Source organism: Vidua chalybeata, chromosome 9, assembly GCF_026979565.1.
Source record: "Vidua chalybeata isolate OUT-0048 chromosome 9, bVidCha1 merged haplotype, whole genome shotgun sequence".
Lineage (NCBI taxonomy): Eukaryota > Metazoa > Chordata > Aves > Passeriformes > Viduidae > Vidua > Vidua chalybeata.
In genome coordinates, this window is record NC_071538.1 from 28,296,201 (window position 1) to 28,314,059 (window position 17,859).

The 17,859-nt window shown below is 39.4% G+C and overlaps 1 protein-coding gene across 12 annotated transcripts in view; it reads left to right on the forward strand.

The window, feature by feature from the left end:
- The window catches only part of RC3H1 (ring finger and CCCH-type domains 1), a 73,385-nt gene that overhangs the window by 27,433 nt on the left and 28,093 nt on the right, over window positions 1-17,859 (forward strand). For all 12 annotated transcript variants that reach the window (XM_053950192.1, XM_053950191.1, XM_053950195.1 and 9 more), the window contains exons 3-12: window positions 3,851-3,971; window positions 5,258-5,497; window positions 6,597-6,772; window positions 7,593-7,793; window positions 8,951-9,083; window positions 10,576-10,694; window positions 12,240-12,352; window positions 14,972-15,253; window positions 15,575-15,792; window positions 17,079-17,455. In XM_053950192.1, coding sequence (XP_053806167.1) covers window positions 3,851-3,971; window positions 5,258-5,497; window positions 6,597-6,772; window positions 7,593-7,793; window positions 8,951-9,083; window positions 10,576-10,694; window positions 12,240-12,352; window positions 14,972-15,253; window positions 15,575-15,792; window positions 17,079-17,455 — 1,980 coding nt within the window. The remainder of the gene's footprint in view (window positions 1-3,850; window positions 3,972-5,257; window positions 5,498-6,596; window positions 6,773-7,592; window positions 7,794-8,950; window positions 9,084-10,575; window positions 10,695-12,239; window positions 12,353-14,971; window positions 15,254-15,574; window positions 15,793-17,078; window positions 17,456-17,859) is intronic.

A 17,859-nucleotide genomic window follows, 5' to 3' on the forward strand; every position in this document is an offset into this window, starting at 1 on the left:
AGTAAAGGAATCACTTACGTTTCTTTCTGTGGGAATAGGGTTTTGAAATTGAACTATTCAAGCATCCACATATTCCTCACTATATGTAACTATTTTAAGCATTCACCTGTCTAGTGTTTTGAAGGTACCTAATCATGAATCTGTCATCTAAGCTCTTCCCTTATGTTTTTTTAACCGTGAAACAGCAGCATGCACATTCCAAACAGGTGATGTAGAGTGGCAGAAATGCCTGTGGTGCTTTAATTTTAGAATAATCTCCTGCTGGACATCATAAACATGATTCTAGACATTGGAATTGTACATGATGAGAGACTGGATGATCTTAATTTACAGCCCTTTCAAAAGGGGAAGATTGAAAGTGCAGAGCTATTAGAGGCACGTTTGATAATTTTTTATTTTACCTTTTGATGAAATAAAGTGCCACAAAAGAGGAATTATCTGTGAAAAAGTTGTCTTTAATGTAAACTTTTGAGGAACTAAAGATGGTAGGCTTTGAGTTTTGTTTGGTTTCTCTTGGCAGGGAGCAAATCATTCATTTGCAGGGAGGGGGAGGGAAATATTGCTAGAAACAGTTTTCAAACCATACAAAAAGGGGTTTGGTCTGTTTAACATGTTCTCATTCTGTGCAATTAGATGTCTAATGGTAATTACTGACAACTCAATCTGACTGACTTCATCAAATTACACTTAAATCACCAATTCAAAATCACTGCCTGGTATGAGATGATGCTTTAGCATTCTTTTCCGGTCCCCTTCCTTATGCTGTCATAACCTGTCTCTTCCCACAGCCACAAGCCATGCTGATGGGTAACATTCCACTGCCAGGATACTTGCAGTCATTGCCAAAGCAGATACATGTGAAACCATCACAGATTTAAAGCAATTAAACATCTGAGATAATTTTTTCTGTCTTGTTCTCATCCCCTTTGGGAGGTGTTGATTACATGATGTGAATATATTTGCAGTGGAAACTGTCATAAGGGTGTGATGTCTGAGAGAACGGAATATGGGCTGAGTGTGAAAATAATGAGCTCACTCTGTGGGGCATCTATTCTGAGGCTTCTGAGAGGCATTGTAAACAGCAGTGACCATAGGGGTCATGCATGCTATTAAAAGGATATTTTGGGAAGGGGAAGTGAAAATGCTTTCGAGTTTAATTATTTCTCAGTTGTCTCTCAGCTGTTCCATGATGGAGCCAAAGTCATTGTCACATTTCCTGTCATTTATATGAATTATGTCTTCAGGATTTTTCTTTTGGTAGATGCTATTCTTCCAATTACAGTAAACCTAAAATATTAAAATAACTTTTAAAAGTGCATAGAATAGAACCAGCAAAAGGAAAATTACTTGTAAATTTTTTTGTGAGGTGAGCTGCATGAATCAAGTATGTGTGCATGAGAACTAAATTCTCTTCTCCTGAACACTCCTGAAAACCACAGAAAAAACATGTTGTTTTACTCTTCACTACTACACTTACTCCAGCTTCAGATAATAGTTTAATCGCTTTTGGGCTCATTTTGCAAACAGCATGGTTGTATGAAGCATTTAGATTTTTATAGTGAAGCTTCCCTTCAAAAGAGACGGAGTGGAAACAATATGCAGATAGTGTTTGAATAGCTTGATTAGCTCTTGGAAGTTTTTCCCTGCCAGCTTTTCCATGGGGGAGGGGGATGCTTTCTGTCAGTTGCTAGACAGTCCTTGTGTCTCACTGGTGGAGTTGTGCTGTGTCTGGCATTCCAAACCACTGCTTTGAATGTGTGCTAAGCCCACTTCAATTCAGGGTCGAAATCCAGGGCTGAGCAAGGCTTCCTGTCCCACGTCTGTTCCGAGCCCCCTTTGTCTGCCGGGGGTTGTGACTCTGTCACTGTTTTGGGTTGTCAGTGGTGCTAGATGGAATGCTTGCAGGAGCAAGTAGGAATTTCTACTCTATGATATATATGTTTTGTACTGCATGATATATATGACTGCAGTAAATAGGGCAGAGATAGATGGTGCAGTGTGTGGACACATACACTTGAGATGTGTCATTTGCTTAATAAGCCAGTTCTGCTACGTCACTTCCCTGGCAGAAGCAGACTGCTAAAATGGCAGTGCCTTTGAAAACGAGGTGTGGAATATAAGGTGCAGGCAAATATTGCAGGAGTTAATAATTGTTTCCTAAATCCCAAGAAACCACTCAAGATAAGGCTGTTGTGACTGTTTGCAGTTGACCACTATAACATGCAGAGTTGCAAAATCTCCTTTTACTGAAAATGTTCTTGCTGACAGACACAAAAACTCCTCAAAACCAAAATACCCTAAACAAATGCTGGCCCAAAATTAAAACCCCACAAAACATGATGAGTTAGCTTCCATCAGTGATAAGTATCGAAGCTAACCTTATGTTGGTGTGATTGAACTTGGGTTTTTCTCTTTAGTAGGAATGGAAGCCTAGATCAGACACACCCTCTATCTTGTCTGTGTTAGTTTAGAATGATACTATGTTAATTCCAGCTGATATGTTGCATTTTGAGACTTTTCTTTGTTACCTACTGGAAAAGCAAGATAGTAACTTTTTATTTTGCTCTACGTGTCAAATGAGAAACTTAGCACGGTGACAAGGTTTTCTAAGGAGAAATGTGACCACATAGTTGAAGCATTGCTTTTTATTAAAATGGATATAAAAGCTGCTCACATTGGTGATGGCAACCATATACATGTGTGTATATATATTTTATATATATTTGCTGCTTTTATTTGGTGCCACCATCATAATGCTGCTCTTGCCATGGCTGGATTACACATGAAGGTAAGCAGGTTTGTCTGTATTTAACTGAAGCATTAAAGGCTTTTGCTTTTAGATTGAAGGCCTGGGTTGGTCTCTGTAAGCAGCTATGTGGGATTAGCATGCTATTATTGCCACTGGGATGGGGATTGGCTTGGAAATAGAAGTCTGAGATCTATTTGCACTTTGACAGCAAATTAAAAAAGTGCTTGTGTTTAGTCTTCTGAGGAATTCCAATTCTCTGTACTATCACATTGGGTTGACTGCTGAGCAGTGATGTTGAGAAGTGTTAGTACAGTGCTATACTGCACCCTCAAATTTGATGAAAGCTTTAAGAATTTTCCAAGAGGAAAGTGGAACCAAAATTATAACTTGGAGGGGTGTGGTGAAAATCCCTTGGAAAAATCCTGATTTCTGGTGAATGTCTGGAAGAAGAAATAAATGTCACCTGACAAAAGCCCAGCACAAAACCCCAAGAATATAGTTGGCATCTATCATCAGATAAATACTCACAGGGTGTGTTCATATGCACTACATAGGATAACTTGGTCATGCTTTCTAACTGTGTCTAGTCAGAGTATGTTCCAGGGGTGTCTTATTGTATTTGCTGCTAAGTCTTCCTTCCACTAATCTTAAGTAGCTGCAGTCTCTTATCCCTGGATGATTTTAGAGCTGTGAGGCCGTAGATACAAATTTGTACTTACTGGCAGACCAGGGTTCTCTTCATTTTTTTTCTTCCCCCTGAGTTTTTTGGCCAGTCAGCTTTGGGGATGTTTTCAATGTGTTCTGTTTTAGCCGAAGTGTTATAGTTATAGGAAGTGCCATGTTAAGCCTTCTGCTTCTAGTTCCTTTCAGCCACTAAATAAAAGAAGTCTCTTAAACATAAATTCTATCTTTTTGTTTTCATTCTCAGTGGGTTTTCTTATGCTATTTGTTCAGTAAATAAGCTGAAAAATGCTAAGTAATGCAGAAAAGTCACAGAAGGAGAAGAAAACAGGAAATGTGGTGTAGTAATAAGTGTTTGTAAGCACGGTTGCCACTTATTCATATATATTCACAGTAGATGTACATGTCATCTCTCTTCAGGTTCCTGAGCAGCAGCCAATTACTTTATGCAGTGGAGCTGAAGATACCAAGCATTATGAGGAAGGCAAGAAATGTGTGGAAGAATTGGCATTGTACCTCAAACCACTCAGCAGTGCAAGAGGTAGTTGCTGCCTTGCTTCGTTGGAAGATGAAACAAAAAACCAAATCAGATGCAAAACAAACTATCCAAATTACTAGTTAGTATGTTTGAAAAATGGATATAAATCTAGTTTAGAAACAAATTGAAACAGATTTCTTAAACATTAAGGTTATGTTTTTATGGAGGGGAGGGGGATGTAGAATTGAAAGGTGTCAATTCAGAGAAAATGCTGAGGTTTTTGACCATGCAATAGTGAGTTGAGACAAATTTTGATTTGATCTTTGCAGAGTAAGTAAAAATAGATAATTTTGCCTGGTTTTTTTTTTCAGTTCTGCTTTGTGATAACTGTAGTGGTGCAGCTGTTCTGTAGAGGATGAATAAACTGATATAAAGAAGTTACTACATATAAGATAGATAAGGAAAATTATAATATAATATAATTACTTATAATATAAGTAATATTTTGTTTATATAAGGTCAAATACAAGAGCTGGGTCGAGCTGGGTCAATCTGGGTAATTCTAAGTTAGCAAACCTGCACTGTGTTGAAGAGTATGGATTTTATATGTATTATATGTGCTGGATTTGGACAGTCTGTCAGCCCAAGTAGTGGAGTTGAGCATCATGGGCATTAGGTTACCAAAAATGATTTTTTTGAGAAGCTGTCTGAGCCTTTTGTGACCAGTGCAGTGTGATAGCAGTATCACTCTGGGAATTGGTGGCTCAGTGAACGAGCTCTGGCTCTAGAGCAAACTCAGCATGGCCAGCTGTATGTCTAGTGAGTCACCTCTTCCTTTAACCTGAGTTAGGTGGCTCTTGGCATGTTTGTGATTCAGAGTTTGGCACAAAATTAAACATCACCCAAGCAGTTCAGGACTCATGTAAACTCTAAACCAAAACAGTGAAGGTAGTACACGTAGGCAAGAAACTAAATGTGTTCCGCAAACAAACAAATGTCCAAGTGATCCCTAAAGTCCATGAATAAGGGATGAACTGGGAATCTGGATGGGAGGGTGTGGGACAAACTACCAACATGGGAAAAGGATTCATTAGAGGTTCCATCTTCCTAAAAAGCCTGATCAGTCAATCCCAAGATTAAGCCTGTGGGGAAGCTGACTACCAGAAAACTGCTTTTATTGCCAAGTGAAACAAGTGAAATCAACTTATGATGTGCCTTGACTAGTATTCCCTTTGACAAAATGGACACCAGGAGAGCTAGGTTTGCACTTGTCCAGTACAGTCACTGAAGACTGGCACAATAAGAGGAGTATGAGGTAGTTTATTATTCTGTTTCATTTTGTTTTGAAGGTGTGGGTCTTAACAGTACTACTCAGAGTGTGCTAAGTCGTCCCATGCAGAGGAAACTTGTGACATTAGTCCATTGCCAGCTGGTGGAAGAGGAAGGACGGATCAGGGCTATGCGTGCAGCACGGTCGCTGGGTGAAAGAACAGTCACAGAGCTCATTCTCCAGCATCAAAACCCTCAGCAGCTCTCCTCCAACCTCTGGGCTGCAGTGAGAGCCAGAGGGTGTCAATTCCTTGGGCCAGGTAGGTGACATCACACTATCACTGCTGTACTAGAAGCCATTTAGAACTGAGCCATTGATAAATGGCTGTCTAAGTGCCCAAGTGATTTTATTCAGCAACAACCTAATTTCTTAATAGTAACCTTCAGAATTAATTATGTGTCTGTTGGGCTGCTGCTGTTGTGTTTTCTAGTATTTTCAATGCTTTTTCAAGTCTTCTGTAAAATTCAGAATAGGTGTCCTGTTCTTGTCTATTCCTTGAAGATCTTTCTAGAAAAAATAAGGTTACTGGAAGTGACTGGCATGGCTTCTTTTCCTTCTAGGGCAATAAACATACAAAAGAATTGTGAGGATAGATTTGTTACAGTTATGTGTACACATTTTTAAAAGTTGTGCATTTATAAATTAAATTCCTTTGCTTAAAATACTATAAAGAAATCAATGTTGCTTAAAAAATGAAGTCTCATTATTGAAAATACAGACTTCACTTGTTGAGTCTTGAAATATGAAGCCAATTTCTTAAAGAAAAAATAGTGAAGCTTTTCCTGACTGAAATAGATGAAGACTAATTTTGAGATACTAACTGTCATAACGCTTCAGGGAAGAGAGAGGTTGGTTATGTAGCAAAATAGTGGTGCTGCAGCCTGGTTGATTGGTGTGGGCACTCTTTTTTTTTTTTTACTTGCATGGAAATGAACCTTGCTCTTCCTTAGTCAGTCAGCTTTTTCTTCTGGGATAAGTGTGGGATGTAGGCAATATACTTTGGAAACTCGTATTAATGATCAAAAGATGTACAGACAGGAGCCTTCTTATCAGATGATACCCAAAATAGATGTTGCTGTAGTGGTAGTAGTAGTAATAATGATATTAATATAATATATAATAATAAGATTAAAGGTAAAAAGTCCTGTTTTCCCAAGTCACAGGCTGGGAATCTGGAAGGGTTCCTTCTCTCTTTGCCCTCCCTTCTTGCTCAATTCCTTTTTTTCTCTGTGGGTTTGTGTGTCTGTTAGTGGGAGTTTTTAGCTGTTAGCCCAATTGTAGGTGAACAAGAAACTGCAAAAATTTTACTTGGGCTTCTCTCATCCTTTGTCTCTTTTTGCATTTCCCCTGACTCTCAGCAATGCAAGAGGAGGCTTTAAAGCTGGTTCTGCTGGCTTTGGAAGATGGATCTGCTCTGTCACGAAAGGTCTTGGTTCTCTTTGTGGTACAGAGACTGGAGCCACGATTCCCTCAGGCTTCCAAGACTAGCATTGGGCATGTTGTCCAGCTCCTTTACAGAGCCTCGTGCTTCAAGGTATGAAGAAGATTCTGCCCAGAGGTTTCGTAATACTGTGAAAATCACTGGTTTTCACTTTGAGTTTTCATTGTCCTGCAACATTAAATATGCCCAAAACTATGTGTAGTTAGAGGAAGTATTGCTCATTAAGTCCCACATGAGTTTAGGGAGTTCTTTGTCGTTCAGCTGTGATGGTAGGCTGAAACAGCGACTTGAAGCTGTAAAGTTAGGTCTTGCCTCTGTCCAGTTTCGTAGAGGTACTGTTACAAAACCTGGATGTAAAGCAGCGTACTTACCTTCTTAGAAGTGGCTTAAAGCCAAAAAATCAATAATTCTGTTAATTCAGTTGTGATGTGGTTAGAATCAAAGAAATAGGAGACTTTTGGGTGTCAGCTGTATGAAGAAAAACTGCTTAACGTACTTTATGGTATTTGATATATGTTACTAGATGCTCAACTTAAATGTCATTTACTCTTGCTAAATGAGTAGGAAAATGCTTTGATTTTGCTAATTGTACCCTCAAACAAAAATCTGCAATGCAAACAAAATATCTTGATTGAAGGGGTGGATGCTGTAAAGTCATTTAAGAAGTGTGACACTTTGACCAATATGTGAGTCAGAGTCCAAGTAAAACAATGTTTTGTGTCCATTTTATAGTGGTTCCACTCTCTGAAGTGTGTGTTACTTCAGTAGGAACTGGTGTTCACTGAGTGTGTCATAGTTGATTTTAGTTTGGGAGAAGGACTTAGTTGCCAACTAACGATGTCGCTTGCCTCGGACTTCACGTAATCGTGGGCTTATCCTGCTTAAGTGTATTTGGCTCATTTCTCCTTGCTAGGTGACCAAGCGAGATGAGGATTCCTCCCTGATGCAGCTGAAGGAGGAGTTTCGGACTTACGAAGCTCTGAGGAGGGAACACGATTCCCAGATAGTTCAAATAGCTATGGAAGCGGGTTTGCGCATTGCACCAGACCAGTGGTCCTCGCTGTTGTATGGAGACCAGTCTCACAAATCCCACATGCAGAGTATCATTGACAAGGTAAAGCCACCTAGAATCAGCCCAGTCCAGCTTGTTTGCAACTGTAGTAGATTTAAATGTTTGTAACATTGAGCTTGGAAACTGTGCCCATGTGGACTTGCCCATTAATCATTTGTCCTGTTATTTCAAAACCCCTTATGTCCTAGCTAATTAGAATATATATTTGTAACCTACTGAATCTTGCTTCCTCTGCCATCCTGACATTTTTGCTACTTTACTTATTTCTGCAGATGGAAACCCACAAAGTTTAGCTAAATAATTGAGGGGTGACCTTTATGAGCAGCTGATAAGTGCCAATGTAGTGACAGAGGCTAATGGTCCATGTTTCCGGGCAGGAAGTTAGTGCATAAGTTGGAAAAAATATGAGTCCCTATTTCTGTGTCTGAAGTCGGACAGAGAGGTGAAAGCACATTTTGTAAATAAAATACCTAAACTCTGGAAGTGCCTATATCTCTCTGTGTTCAAAAGCAACATAGGATAAATCCCCCCCTTTTAGATTAAGAGATGCTTTTTTAAGTGCCTAAATTAGGTGGGAAGAACTGAACCTTGTTGAATGGTTATGAAAGCTGTGAAACAACTGCTTTGGCTGCTGTGCAAGAGGATTAGCTTCAAGATGGCTTCTGCTGTGTATTTATGCCTTTGCCCACCTTTAGAAATCTCCTGACAAACATCTCCTGAAGGATCTAGGTGGAATTAACAGTTTTAAATACTGGAATTGTGTGATGTTAGGAAATGGAACATTGCTAGCTATCTTTTCCTTCAACCATCTTGTTCTTTATTTTCTGTTTGCTGTACTCAGTTTAAAGCGGGATGCAGACCTGTTGGTTTGGGGATTGGAGATATTAGACTCTCCAGAAATCTAAATTAAATCGTTTCAAATATGGCCCTTTTTTTTTTCTTGGATGGCAGGACAACACAAAAGAAATGGGTTTTATTGCTAGAAATAACAGCCTTTATTTTGTCTATTTATAAGTGTAATTTAATGCAATGTCAAAGAACCGTGCATTCTTAATAGAAACGGTTCACTGGAATGGGTTTCTGTGAAAGATGTTTATCTCCAGTTTTGGGAGACAGTTCTTATGAGCCTGTGGAGCAGCCTTCAGAAACCATGAGGATTGCCATGCCTGTAGAAAGTTAATTATGAAAATTTTTTCAAGTTGCAGACCCCAGCCTCGTTTGCACAGAGTGTTCAGGAATTAACTATTGCTCTTCAGAGGACTGGAGATCCAGCTAACTTGAATCGTCTTAGACCTCACCTAGAGCTCCTAGCAAATATTGATCCCAGTCCAGGTAAATCTGGGTGTTTTTATGAAAACCTTTAAGTTTAGCAAAATGAGCTTAACACTGTTCAAGGATTGAAAGCTGATCGTTAAGTGTAAGGAAATGCCCTCCTTATTCATCAACTGAAGAGTTTTGGATTCCAAAGTAGAATTTTGATAGACTGAATAGAGAGAAGCTGGGCAGAAGTCAGTCTAGACAAGAATGGTTTGTTACCCTACAGAATTAAGTGTTTTTCTTGTTCATAGGTAATTCTGCAAAACTAGGAAAGAGTCTGGCAAGTAGAAGATAGTTGGGAAGAATTTAACTGAGAAATAGAACCTAAACTGTTGACAGAGGAGAGAAAGATAAAAATTGTTGAAAAAGTCAGCAGTGCTGTAAGGATACCTGAGAAAGAAGGGAGGAACAGAAAAGTCCTGTGGCTGAAGTTTTATTTTATACCTGCTAGAATTTGTAAAATCAATATTATATCAAAATAGTAAAAATATATAAACTACAACTTCAGGAGATGAAAAATTGTACTTCATATTTGTTTAAACAAACAGAAGTTAAACTTCCTTTCCAATGAGGACCAGTTGTACTTCACAACTGGTGAAGGAGATACAATGCTTTCTTCCCAAGTCTTTCATACTGAAACAAACTGGGGACAAACCTGTGTACTGCAGATTGGTTTGCAAAAAACTGATGGGGAAGGTGGCATCACTAATAGCCTCCCTTGATTTTGGTAGCCAAGTCTGGTCTTTGTTTTTTTCTGTACTGTTGAGTTGCCTAAAGAGCAGCAGGAAAGTATGTTGAAGTACTTCTGGAAGAATTTAGTCCCTGTGAGTGGAATATAATGTCATTAATTGTGCTAAAGATCTTGAAAGGCTCTTTGAGGTACTGTGCTTTGCAGCAGTGGGAGTGTCAGCTGCTGGAACAGATTCAAAAACTTTGAAATAGCAAATTGGCTAAAAAGAAAAGGTGCTCCTATAGAATTGAGACTACAATTTATTCACAGTGTTTTAGATGGTTGTCTGATTCATAGATTTGCCTTGTGATGTTTTTTCCACACGAGAGGCATTAATTTCTGTTGCTGTTCTACATCTATGCCTGTGTAATCAGGCCAGTGATGACTGTATTTGTATGGAATAATTTTACCTCCAGGAGCCTGAATGTAAAGAGGGATTTTGAACCTGATGTTTTTCTTAATGAGAAGAGTTTGTACAGTGCCTTTCCTCTGGAGTTCTTGTGAGATGAGAAAGTTCTTATAAAAGGAAATAATTTTACATGCTAATAATGGTCTTACAGGCTCATTTGGTATTTTGTGCAGTCTTAAGTTTATAGATACCTCTATTCTGTAAGAGCTAAGTGTCCCAGAATTAAGGTGCTGAATGCTTTTTATCTACTGATGAAATGTTTTTATCAACTTAGCTAGTCAAGTTTCTGATGTGGGATTTAGTACCTGGTTTTGGAAAATCTTTCTGATTTTTCTTTTTGTATTTGGTGTTTGCTGTCCATGCAACAGATGCTCCACCTCCAACATGGGAACAGCTGGAAAATGGACTAGTTGCTGTGAGGACTGTGGTTCATGGCTTAGTTGATTATATCCAGAATCACAGCAAAAAAGGAACAGATCAACAACAGGTAAAAGCTAAATCATTTGAGAAATATATACCCCTAAGTTTTATAGGCTGTATCTTATAGTAGAGGTTTACTAATGTCATCTGGAAAGATTTGGTTTGGCAAGGAGCTAATTGAAAACATCACTGCAAGTCATATTTATCAAAATAGAAACGAGAAAGGAAAAAATGCAAAACAACACATATTTACCTCCAAAACCTGTTAAATTGATTTTCACAGCTCACTAAGATGGAAGAACAGTCTGCAGGCTTAGGGAAATTAATAACAACCTTTCTGAGTAGAGGGTGGGGAAGGGCTGCTGGGTTCTGCTGTGATTTCTGGGAATTTTCTTGGTTTTTTTTCTTAATGTGACATATTTCGGCCAGCTGGCTCTCTGTTAATGAAGTCATCCTTATACCTGTGCTGAGTGGTCTGTCAAGCTTGAAGATTTAAGAACAGTTCATATGAAGGTGCAATCCAAGTTCCAGAAACAATTTTTTTTTGTTTCAGCAATGACAATATAACTGTATATTAACTTATCTCATAGTTACCTTATCACACATTCGTTTGATGTCATTCCTTTGAGCTGTTGTGTAGCTCAGTTGATATAAATGCTGCTGAATACAGAGCTGCCTGTCCCAGTCCTACTCCTCTGTCACTTTGGTATTCATCCTCTTGGAGAGCTGGTTTGGGGAGCTCAACTAGTAAAAGGGGCAAAATTAAAGTGAATTATTTCTGCTGTTTTACCTTTTTGCATTAGTTGGGATGGATAATGAGCACTGTCACAAGCAAAAGGAAAAACAGTAGAAATGCATAAGTGGGAATCTGGGAGGGGAAAACATCAAGAGTTTTTGTTGTGGAGAGCCTGTGGTACATGGTGTGCTGCTTGGAAGGGAGCCTGGAGCCCCATGAGTAGGAAAGGGATGTCTGCTGAGTCTGGGTAAAGTTGCACTACCTGGCAACAGTGGCCAGTAAAAGGCTGTGTGGTTTATGTTCACTCTGCCTGGATCTTCTCAGTGCAGTAGAAGGCAAAAAAAACCTCAAAACAAACCAGACAAAACAAACAAACCCTCCCAAAATGAAAACAAAACCAAAAACAAACAAACAAAAAAAAATCCCAACAGTTTGCAGGTGACTTCTTACAGATATACACCTTCAGCTTCTCAGAAAGCACATGGACTTTTACAGACCTTTCCCTTGGTGGAAACTATTGATAGGGTCTATCTGATTATTGGTAATTTTTTCATCCTGTATCAGTTTTGTCCACTTAACTGTGTCCTAAAATGTACAGCTGTGTTCCATTCAAGCTCTCCAGTAAGGAGTTTCAATTAAAATGCTCAGTAGAAAACTGAGAGTGACTTAGTTGTCAAAACACCTACTCTTGAATCTGTTGGTTCTGTTGAAGAAGCAAACACAAGTGCTTCAGGTTTATTTCATGTCAGGTATTACACTTAAATTTGAGGAATTATCAACAGTCAAACATCAGGCCTTTGATAAGAGGATACATTCAGCTTGGTTAAGTGCAGTTTCATGTTCAGGTATCTCACCTGGTTTCTTTAACCTTGTCAGCCCCCTCAGCACAGCAAGTACAAGACATACATGTGCCGAGACATGAAGCAGAGAGGAGGGTGTCCCCGGGGGGCCAGCTGCACCTTCGCACACTCACAGGAGGAGCTGGAAAAGTAAGTGTACTTCTACTAGTAGAAAGCAGCCCAGTCTTTGCTTCATCTTGTCTATGAGAATTATTTCTTATATTTAGGAATGAGGGGGAAAGGAGGTATAACCTGGCGTTAGACTAGTAAGAAGTAATGTGATAGACTTGTAACAGTTATCTCTTAGCTTTTGGAGCTGGTTGTTCTTCCATGCAGCAGGATATTTGCTTTGTTCATCAGTAATGCAGCTCTGAAAGTTTGATGTTACACAAGTGTTATCCCAAGTTTTTGGAGGTGGGCTGTTTTCTCTGCTTCTTAAGTGTGACTAAACATGCTGTGTGGTGGCATTCACAGTGGCTGTTGTTGGGGGTACTTCTCCTCTTCCCTTTTCATTCAGGTAGGTTGCTGGCAGTTTTCCAAATGTAAGGAATGTGTTGCTGGCTCTCCAAAGAGCTAAAAACAAACAATTCAAGATTTTTTCCTGCAACAATTCTTTATGCGATCTGTCAAAAAATTTCATGCAGGTACCTTCAATTGGTTACATCTATTGTTGCAGAGTTAATGAAAGATGCTCATATCAAATCTGAAGTCTAGATCCATTGCAGGTTTAGGAGGGCTACCAGTTATGCAAGCGTAAGATGCTGTTGTTCTGCAGGTTGTTTTAAATTTTTTTTTAAGTAAAATGGAATATTTAGAAGCTAAAAGAAATAAATACTATGTCTTTTATATAGTATATTAGCTTGCTACTTGCTTTTTGGGATACAATAATTCAAAATAAAGGTATTTTTAAATTAGAAGAATACTGCAAAGGCTCAGAATTGGCATGCAGTGTTTCTTTTCCATTTTGTAATCTGAAATTCAACACATTAATGTCAGTTCATGGCCTGCATAGCCAGCATGCAATGCATGGACAAAACACAAAGAAAGAAGAGCAGAGCATGTGGTGTTAGAATGACAAAGACAGTTATTCATATGAACAAGGAATAGGACTTCAATACTGGTGTGCTGCAGAAACAGTAAAAGAATTTTTTGCCTTCTGTCATCATGCTAATGAAATGGAGATTGGTAGTGCTGCTTTGGGATGGTTTTGTTAACCTGTGTTGGATGGTGGGTCAGTGTTACACCTCTGAGCCAGTTGTATGTATCAAGGACTGTTTGTCAGCTTTGCAGGGGAGGCCTGTTGTAGCCAGACTGACTTGATATTAATGTTGTCCTGGACTGAAGAGAATATTTCTTCAGTTTCTGTGGGTGGTTCGGGAACTTGGGAGTTCTGATTGTTCCTTGTACCTCTTATCTTTGCTTAATTCCTTTAAGTAGCTATTGTGTTAGCACTCCTCCTTTTAAAAATGCTTAGTGTGACTAATATGCATTACTGTTGCTGTGTGACTCCTCTGTCTCTCTGTATAGCTTTAGGTTTGGAGGAAGGTTATGGGGAAATGTGTGGTAATGCTTTAGATAGCATATTATAATCTAAACTTGCTTAAACAGCAGCTCATTCCCCTCTTGACAAGGGACAAAGACCCTGTGTGCTTAGGCAAGCATTGAACTTTTTTAAAATTAATTTGTGTCCTGCACATGTGGAGACTGCAACAACATCTAAAAAAAACCCAAAACAGTCCCAACAATAAAACCCCTTTTTACCTCTGTTGTGTTGCTGTTAATGCATGTGGGCAACTACAAAGATTATCTAAGGATTGACTAATAACTGCCACCTTTTTCTGCAGTAATTTGTATACCTTCCTAGTCTGGGTTCCCATCTCACTCTGACTGTTATTTTTGATATAAAAGTGTTGGTTTCAACCCTGCTGAAGAAATATTATTTGCTTCTTGTTCAGTGAGAACATTCAGGTCTGCAAATGTGCTCTCACACTTGCATTTTGGGATCTGAACTAATGGCAGGGTATTTAGTGGAGGACCTTCAACTCTGGAATTTGTTCTCCAGTACCATTGGCCTACTGGTTTCTGTGGAACTTTGGTTAAAATGCCTGTATTTGTTCAGGCTTTAGTCAGAAGCACTTAGATTTTTGGAATTGTTGCATGTTCATCGAGTTTTTATCTTTGCAATCACTTTATCAAACAACGGAAATGGTGTAAGCTGCATATTGATATAGTAACATAAATCATAAACTGTGTTTTAAAATATATCAATCACATGGTAGTAAACACCTGGCTTATTATTGGACAAATAGAGCAAAAGGGTGTAACTTCATATTTTTTCACTTAAATTTTCTGCTGTTAGTTTCTTCTCTGAATAAAACAGGCTTGAACAGTCTGTGATTCTTATTCTGAAGCTTGTATTACTCTATTTTATGTGATAATAGTACTTCATGTGATGCTTGGTTTTGGTTTTCTTCTCTTGAGATGCATATGTGTAAAGAAAGTAGGATTTGTAAATTTGCTGTGTGACATTTACCTGTGAATTCTTGATGTACCTGTCATTGGAAGTCCATCCTTGTTCTGATTGCACCTCCTGTTAATAGATCAACTGTCAGGGAAGTTGTATTCTAAGAGGTATTTTCATAAGCCTCTTGAAGAATTTGAATAAAAAGAAGCTTTCAGTAGAATCCATGTTTGAAAAATCTTGACAGTACAACTCCTTTTATTTTTTTTTTTGTTTCAATTTTTGATATGTGTTTTTTCTTTCTGAAGATTCCGTAAAATGAACAAGCGTCTCGTTCCCAGAAGACCCCTTAGTGCCTCCCTGGGCCAGCTGAATGAGGTGGGCCTGCCTTCAGGAGCTATCCTCTCAGAGGAAGGGGGAGTGGACTTGCCCAATAGGAAAACTTCTGCTCTGCCAAATGGAATTGTGTCAACAGGCAGCACAGTGACACAACTGATTTCTCGAGGGACTGACTCCGGTTATGAAAGTGCCCTGAAGCCGGGGAAGATGGACCATCTGAGTAGCAGTGCCCCTGGATCCCCTCCTGACTTGTACGGGTCTTCCTACCTCTTGTTCAAATTGTGTGTGTAAACGTGGAGTAGAAACAAAGTAAACCAGTTCTTTAAAAAAGAAACAGAACTGGGGTTGTGGTTCTTCTTGTGTTTGGTTGGGGGTTTTTTTAGTGATTGTATAGTACACTGGAAAGCTAAAGCTAAAACTCTAAATTGCATTAACTCCCTGTTTGCTTATATTTTAATTGGAGAAGGTGATAGAAGCCTTCAGAAGGTGGAGTGTAGACATATAACAGTGTGTTAGAGTACAGCGTGCTACACCAGGCCTTAATGAGCAGTGCCATCTTTCCATTTCTTTAGGCTGGAATCTGTTCCCAAGAGCTCCATTTCTGCCTTGCCAGTGAACCCTCATCCTGTGCCTGCTCGGGTGCCAGCAGATCTGCCCTCGGTGTCTGTCACCAAGCAGTTGCAGATGGTACCACGAGGGTCTCAGCTGTACAGTGCACAACAAGCAGATATGTTTTATCAAGACCCCAGAGGGGCTGCCCCATCGTTTGAGCCAGCGCCCTACCAACAAGGTAAGATTGACACCAAGCTCTTTCATCCTTGTGCTGATTTTAGTCTTTCTTCCCACTCTGGTTTTTAAGCCCTTTAATTAAAGTTTTCTTACAAATGACATGAATGAAATACACTAATATGGTGATGTCATAATAAAATGGAAATTGATGGGATTTTATGCCTTGACTGAGGAGTTCAATGCAAGTGAAAACAATACCTATATCTGTCCAAGTGTTGCAAGTCCTTCTGTCTTCAGTTCTTCCTAACTGGGCTGGATGAGGGATCCAGTATGGTAAACTTTAATTCAGTTTGACTCAGGGAAAATGGAAATAAAGTGCATGTGATGACTAGAGAGAAATGAAATTATAGAAGAGTGTTCACAAACAAAGAAAACATCATAAGAAAGGAACCAAGAGAAAAAAACTTAACTATAAAGAGAGCACGTGGAGACAGATAATATTGATGGGGATTAAAAAGAGAAGATATGGCTATCTGTATGAAAACAGAGAATGATTCTTAGGCAATGTAAGGTCACAGAGAGAAATGAGATAGAGTGAAGTTAATATGAAAGAAAAATAAACAATAAAAGACCAAAGGAAGTTAAAAGCAGAAAAAGCTTTAGAAAGGAAAAGTGAAATGGGGGAAGCCATTTCTGAGAAAATTGCAGAGCATTTTGAAGAAAAACTACTTACATTTGGTCATTATGTGCCAGTGAACATCTGAGTTGTCCAAAAAATTTGATGTCATGCATGTATTCATACTTACTTTAAAATTATCCAGAGATCCTGGATAGAATAATAAAATCTGCAGGTAACCAGGCAATGTGATATTACAAGTCTTTTGTGATTTACAGTTCTGAAATGTCTTTCTCCTGTTCAAGACATAGAACAAATCTCTAGATGACTTTAAATCCTAATAATCCAAATTCCTTTACCCAGACAGTGGCTCTGATATGTTGAGATAAATTGAATTTAGTTGAATGGATGAAGATGTACAGACCAATCTTCAGTTTACTTTTTAGGTCTTACCTAGCTGAAAGCATTTGTAGCATTCTGCAGAGACATTTTGATGATTTATTTCTATTTGGTGTGCTGGCAGGGCACCTGTGGTGGGCTCAGTCTCACCAGCTCTTCATCACCTACTCTAACATTGATACTGTGCTGGTATCTTAGGTAATTATGCTATGTCGCTTGAGCTTTGGATCAACTTTTGCTTCTTCAGGGTTTTCTGCGGTCAATTTTTGTGGACAGTTGTGGTAATCACTTTCTGTATCTTGTGTTTTTTCCCCCCCCTTGCCTTGCTTCAGGAGTGTACTATCCCACTCAGTCCATGTCTCGCTTTGTCCGACCTCCTCCATCAGCAGCCGAGCCGGGTACGCCGTACCTGGAGCACTACGGGCCGTACCTGCCGGAGCGTGTGGTGAGCCCGCAGTACCCGCAGCCGCAGGGGTACCCGACCCTGGCACAGCCCATGTACCCGCCGCACTACGACGGCCGCCGCGTGTACCCCCCTGTGCAGCCCTACCAGCGGGAGGACGTGGTGCGGGGCAGCCCGGTGCCCATCGACATCCCACAGGCGGCTGTGCCCCTCTACGTACCTGAGTCCAGAGACAGATACCAGCAAACAGAGGCTTATTGCCCAGTGGCTCCACATCTTGGTCAGATCAGACCTTCGTGCCACAGGGTATGGGTTCTACACTGTGTTTTTGTAGTTGTTTTGAGGGAGAAACTATAAACTGCTTGAGGAATTGTATGGTTTTGTACTAAGGGAGTGGCCTTTGCTAAAGTCTGAATTTTAGGAAGCTGATCAAAAACTGGAAGGTAATTTAGTTATTGGTCAACTCTGCAGTTGAAATGATGTTAATATGTAAAAGTAGGCTGCTTTAATGCTCAAAATAGAAAAGCATTGTAATTCACTTTGGAAATCTCATAAGTCTCTGACTTCTCCAGCAAAGATTAGGCTGGAGAGGGCTACTCAAGTGCAGAGTAAATACAGTGTGTGGAAATGTCACATGTGCATTCTTGTACTGCCCATCTGTGACTGACCAACTCTGTACTTCAATAATAAGCATTAAACAAACCTGCCTT